Source organism: Bison bison, unplaced genomic scaffold, assembly GCF_000754665.1.
Source record: "Bison bison bison isolate TAMUID 2011002044 unplaced genomic scaffold, Bison_UMD1.0 scf7180017864334, whole genome shotgun sequence".
Classification (NCBI taxonomy): Eukaryota; Metazoa; Chordata; class Mammalia; order Artiodactyla; family Bovidae; genus Bison; species Bison bison.
In genome coordinates this window covers 1740633-1746520 of record NW_011494906.1, presented here as the reverse complement: position 1 = coordinate 1746520, position 5888 = coordinate 1740633, and the positions used below count along the sequence as shown (strand labels likewise).

Below are 5888 nucleotides of genomic sequence, written 5' to 3'. Positions count from 1 at the left end.
AGCGCCCCTCCTTGGCCACTCTAGGAGCTGACCTAGGCTTGGGCTCCCTTGTCCCACTGCCTTGTCCCTGGGCGCCTGTGTCCTCAGAGGGCCCCGCTGCCTGATGGACGGTGGTCCCCTGCCCAGATCAGTGAAGCCCTCCACCCTGGAGTCCAGGCTGGGCGGGGCCACCTAGCCCTCTCCTGTGCGCATTCCCCCAGGTTTGTGATCCTGTCCGTGGTGCTCTTCGGCCTGGTCTACAACCCGGACGAGGCCTGCTCCCTGAACCTGGTGGACCACGGCCGCGGCTACCTGGGCATTTTGCTGAGCTGCATGATCGCCGAGATGGCCATCATCTGGCTGAGCATGCGCGGCGGCATCCTCTACACAGAGCCCCGCGAATCCATGCAGTACGTGCTCTACGTGCGCCTGGGTAAGGGCCACCCGCCGTGGGCGGGGGGCTACTCCGGCCCTCCCCCTCTCGCCCCCCTCCTGTGCCCAACATTCATTCGGCCAGCACCGGGGGCCAGCAGCGAACAGTCAGACTCCCTGCCCCCACTTCTGGGCCAGGGGTGGGCAGACTGCAGCCTGAGGGCCAAATCCTGCCCACTGTCTGTTTTTTTTAAATAAAGTTTTATTGGAACCCAGCCACACTCATTCATTTAGTACTTACCGCCTCTGGCTGCTTCTGCACAACCATGGCAGAGCTGAATCGTTGTGATGGAGAGTATGACCCACAAAGTCTAAAATATTTATTCTCTGGCCCTTTACGGAAAAAGCTTGCCAACCCCTGTTCTGTCTAGGCTGTGTGTGTCTCTTCAGCTGCTTTGTGATCCTTCCCCAAACAGCCCCTCCTCCCCATCCTGGGGAGGCCCCTCAGGAGCCTAGACCAGCTCCCTAAGGACCCACCTGTCTCCTCCTCCTGGACTCATGTTCAGCTGCCTCCCCCGGTCACTCCTGCTGGACACTCTTGTGCTCCTGTGGCCTCAGCTTAGCCCTCTTCCTGTGTTAACTCAGGGAGGAGCCCTTTGTTGGTCTCATTTTGCAGGTGAAGAATCTGGGACCCAGGGAGGTTAATTAGCTCCCTTAAGGTCACACAGCTAACAAGTATGCAGGTGTCAGAGATTTGAACCCAGATTGTCAGACTCCAAAGCCTGGACTCTTGGCTGCCACATGGGGCTGCCTGTGAAGCTGGGGCTTCCAGTGCTGTCCCTGGGGTGGGGGGGTGGCGTCTGTTCTCCTCCCTGCTCCCCACACCCAACCCCATGTCAGCCCTGGGCTCAGCCCTGGACAGGGTGCTTTGGGCAGCTGGTTCGCCCCTTTCCTCTTTTTGCCTCAAGTGCTAGAGGCTGCCTCCCCAGGAACAGCTATTTCCATGAAATGAACACCCTGTCCCCCAGTTCTCACAGCCCTGAACCATGGACCTCATCACTCTCATTTTACAGTGGAGGAAATGGGGGCTCAGAGATTAGGTAACTTGCCTAAGATACAGTATTAGTCGCTTAGTCGTGTCCAACTCTTTGCAACCCCATGGAATGTAGTCTGTCAGGCTCCTCTGTCCATGGGATTCTCCAGGCAAGAATACTGGAGTGGGTTGCCATTTCCTCCTTCAGGGGATCTTCCCAACCCAGGGATCAAACCTAGGTCTCCTGCATTGCAGGCGGATTCTTTACCATTGAGCCACCAGGGAAGCCCCACGTCTGATTCCAAAGTTCACAGATACAATTCTAATTCCTGAAAGAGCAGGGAAATGCCTCTTCATCATCTGCCTTTGCAGTCACCTTCTCAAAGAGGTGTCAGGGCCTGAGGGCACGCAAACCAGAGCAGGGGATGGGATGGCCACACTCCCTGGGCTTCTGCATCTCAAGGCCTGAGAGGGGGGTGGTGGGTGGTTTGCTGCTGAGGAGCCGGGCCCAGGTTCCGGGCCTCCCCGTCCTTCAGCCGGGACCCTGCTCTGCTTGCAGCCATCCTGGTAATCGAGTTCATCTATGCCATCGTGGGCATCGTCTGGCTCACCCAGTACTACACCTCCTGCAACGACCTCACTGCCAAGAACGTCACGCTCGGTATGTTGGTCAGGCCTGGGGTGGCAGGGCCAGGCCAGGCTAGAGAGGGCAGTCCCGGGGTGGAGGGGACACTGCATCCTTAACCCTGGGTTGGGGGCTTCCCCGATGGCTCAGTGGTAAAAGAATCCACCTGCCACTGCAGAAGACAAGGGTTCAATCCCTGGGTCAGGAGGATCTCTTGGAGAAGGAAATGGCAGCCCACTCCATTATTTTTGCCTGGGAAATCCCATGGACAGAGGATCCTGGCTATAGTCCATGGGGTCTCAAAGAGTCAAATGTGACTGAGTGACTGAGCACTCATGCAACCCTGAGGTGGAAGGGACACGGCCAGCCCTAACTCTAACCCTGAGATCAGGGGTCGGGGGGCCAGGTTAAAGGGTAGTAAGCTAGATACCTTGAGGAGGAAACAGTTTCTGTGAGCTTGGCTGATGGATTGGCTGGGCGAGGCTGTAGCCTTCATCCTGAGGTCCACTGTCCCCGCCTTGGGGGGCCCTGGTCTGGGGGCACACAGCAGCAGGCACAGAGCTGACCAGGGCTCTGGAAACCCACATAGCCGTCTGCTCTGTGCCAAGGATGGGCCTGGCGGGGGGGGGGGGGGGTCACAGCTCAGCCAAGGGACGGCCAGGTAGCCGGAGGCTGGGGCTGGGGCCTTTGGAGTCTGACTGTAGGGCCCCAGAAGCATTTTGAGGTAGGGAGGCCCCAGCGCCCCTTTCTTCAGGGTCAGAGAGGTGTCCCCAGTGCCATGCCCCTTGGCTTCCCACCGCTCCTCCGCAGGGATGGTCGTCTGCAACTGGGTGGTCATCCTGAGTGTGTGCATCACGGTCCTCTGTGTCTTCGACCCCACGGGCCGCACCTTCGTCAAGCTGAGGGCCACCAAGAGGCGGCAGCGCAACCTGCGGACCTACAACCTGAGGTCAGTGGCCAGGCGGGGGTGGGACTCGCTGACCCCAGGCAGGCAGAGGCCGGCCCCGGGCCTCCCTCACTGCATCTCCACCTGCGTGAGCCCCAGGTGCTGGCCCAAGGCTTCCTGGTCTGTAAAGTGGGAACGCGATCATTCCTGCCTCGTGCAGCTGCCGGGATGTTTATCAGAGTGGTGAACACTGGCGCTCACGGGAGCTTCGTGCTCAGATCATCTTCAGGACTAAAAACACGGGAGTAATAATAGGAAGCACTCAGACAAGTGAGCCCAGAAGTGCACGTATTAACTTACAGTAACTCCCTGAGGTCGCTGTTGGTGTCATCCCCATAATACAGAGGAGGAAACGGGGGCACAGAGAGGTTATGTGACTTGCCTGAGGTAGCGCAGCTGGCCAACAGTGGAGCTGGGTCAAGCTCAGTCAGTCTGGCCTTAGAGCCCTGGCTCTTAACCACTAGGCGAGGCTGCCTCTAGGATTAAGGGGGCTGCAGGAGGTTAACCAAGGCAGGCTTCTTGCCGGGGGGAGTGTTTTTCACAGTGTTTTGGAGAAGGACGGAGGCAGAGAAAATGAGGCAGGGCGTCCAGGACGGTCACAGAGTTCCTGTTTATTGAAAGAAAAAGAGCAGAAGGGCTCTCAGGGTAGGCCCCAGTGGCTCCCGCTCATTGAGCTTCTGTCCGGGGTTAGGCCCTGCACTTCCACCAGTAGTCCTTTTCATCCTTTGGCCAACTCTGGTGTGGCTGTGAGACCCATTCTACAGTTGAGCGGTCCGAGTCCCAGGGAGGGCAGGCCACGTGCCCCGAGTCAGGTTGGTGGGGGAGTGAAGCTGCCACTCCACCCCCAGCCCAGGGCAGCAGGGGTGGGAGCCCTCACCCAGGGGAGCGGGCTGCCTGGGCCCCCACCCCACCCTCCCACGCCCCTCCGTCCAGCCCCCCTGGGCCCTCCACGTCAGCTGGGCCCTGCAACCAGAGCCACACCCACGCCTGGACTGGCCACCTCCCAGCCCCAAATGCCAGGTTTGGGAGCCAAGGCCCCAGAGCCCGTTGTTCCTCCCGGTGGCGCAGCTGGCCACCACCGCCTGTCCCATTTTGCTCATTCCGAGCACGTGCCCCCACCTGACCTGGTTTCTGGGCTCCTGGGGCCCTGGCGGGGGGGGGGGGGGGGGGGAAATTCCCCTCCCCTACTCTGGATAATTGCCTTTGGGGCCCAGGGCAGCCAATGCCTTTAAGGTGGAGGTGGTTGGTGGTGGCTGTCATCTGAATTAGTAAGTCTTCTAGCGGTTCTGGGCCCTGTGCGGGTTGTAAAAGGCCTCAAGTTCCTAGACCCCCACCTGTTGCGGATTCTCCAGCTCTTGGATGGGCTGGAGAGGGCAGCCCAGTCCATGACTGGGTTACTGTGACCACCTCTCCGGCTCTCCCCCCTGGCCCCCTCACTCTGCTCTTGGACCAACAGAAAGTTTTTCTTAACAAGGACGTTTTTCAAGCCTGCTGACCCTTCATCTGCTTCCAGGTTTGGCTTTGTGCACAAGCCGTGCTGATCCACACCGTTGGGTTATTTTAGTTTCTGGGAGTTAGGGAGCTGCTCAAGTCCTGGGCCCTTTCTCCTTCTGGCGAAATCTGGAAGGGTTTGGGATGGGTTCTTCTCACCACTGCTCCTTGGGAGCCTGACCTTGGATCTCTGCTGGAGTGTCTGCCCTCCTTTCGCTTTAGTGAGCCCCAGGGCAGAGGTGTGCCGGGTCCATGAACTTTCGGTCCAGACAGAATGTCCCTCCCCGTATCTTGGTCTCTGTAGCCCAACAGATGTATTAGGCCAAACATGTCATTGGCTCCATCTGCCCCCTGGTGGGCATAAAGTGTACTGCAGTAGAGTATACAGGACTTAATCTGCCAGAGGGAAGGGAGGAAATTGTCTTTGAATGTTTGACAGCCAGTTTGGTTAGAAAGAGTTAAAGAACGCGATGCTCTGGGTACTCAGCTTAGCCGACATGCTGTCCCTTCATCCAGCCCCCAGTAGAGGGGGGACGTTGGCTTAGGATATGAGGCTGCCCAAGTCCCTTAGAGCTGGCAGGTTCCAGAAACAGCAAGCCCCTTGCCCTGTTTCCTAACCCACTGCTGTCGCCCTGATGGCCTGTGGCTTCCCCTGTCCTTGCGGCCCATAGCGCTGTGGCACCAGGATTGGGAGTAGGAAGCGGCTGTTAGCTGCAGAGAGGAGGCGGAGGCAGCGACCGCCTGGCCTGTCACTGCTGATGGATGCTAAGTGCCTTGCAGGCATCCAGGGTCATTCAGAGCCTGCCCCTCCTGACCACCCAGCACCAGGCTCTGAAAGGGCTGGCGGGGAGGGCGCATGTCACGAAAGCCAGCCAGCCCCTCTTGCTCAGTCTGGAAATGTACATTTTTAATGTTGGATCTGTGATCTTTATGCTCAAAACACACACTGACCTCTGGACACTCAGCGTTGGAAGGGTCTCTGTGGATAACTGGCCAATCAATCACTCTTGCTTTGAGTGCAGACTCCTGGGTGTCCTGCCTCCCCATCAGAGCAGCCATACCCACTGGGGCTGGGGGTGGAGGTAGGGGAATGGAGAGGAGCCAGCCATGCAGATGAAGGGCAGGGCCCTCTCCCCTGTAATATAACGGATCTAAGGCGCTGCAGCATGCTGAACCTCATTCAGCCCCTTAAGCTTCCCCAAGTACAGAGATGAGAGAAATTCTTTCTGAGAGGGGAACAGGTCTGGCCAGCAGGTCTGCTCCCAATGTGGAATAAATCGGCAGGGAGGCCCAGCACTCTGCCGCCATCTCCCAGGGCCCTTGGTTGGAGCCTTTGGCGTGGGCTTCAGGGCAGCCCCCAGTTCGGGCTCCCAGCTCCGAAGCCCCCGGGTGTGCTGGTGTCCTTGTGTCAGAAGCTGGAAGCACAGGCCCCGGCCTCGGCC

General features: G+C 58.8%; 1 protein-coding gene across 1 annotated transcript in view; it reads left to right on the top strand.

Annotated features, from left to right (window-relative positions):
- Positions 1-103: 103 nt before the first annotated feature.
- The window catches only part of DAGLA (diacylglycerol lipase, alpha), a 27520-nt gene continuing 21735 nt past the window's right edge, over positions 104-5888 (top strand). Inside the window, exons 1-4 of the mRNA XM_010854062.1 lie at positions 104-110; positions 176-412; positions 1944-2045; positions 2820-2958. Coding sequence (XP_010852364.1) covers positions 104-110; positions 176-412; positions 1944-2045; positions 2820-2958 — 485 coding nt within the window. The remainder of the gene's footprint in view (positions 111-175; positions 413-1943; positions 2046-2819; positions 2959-5888) is intronic.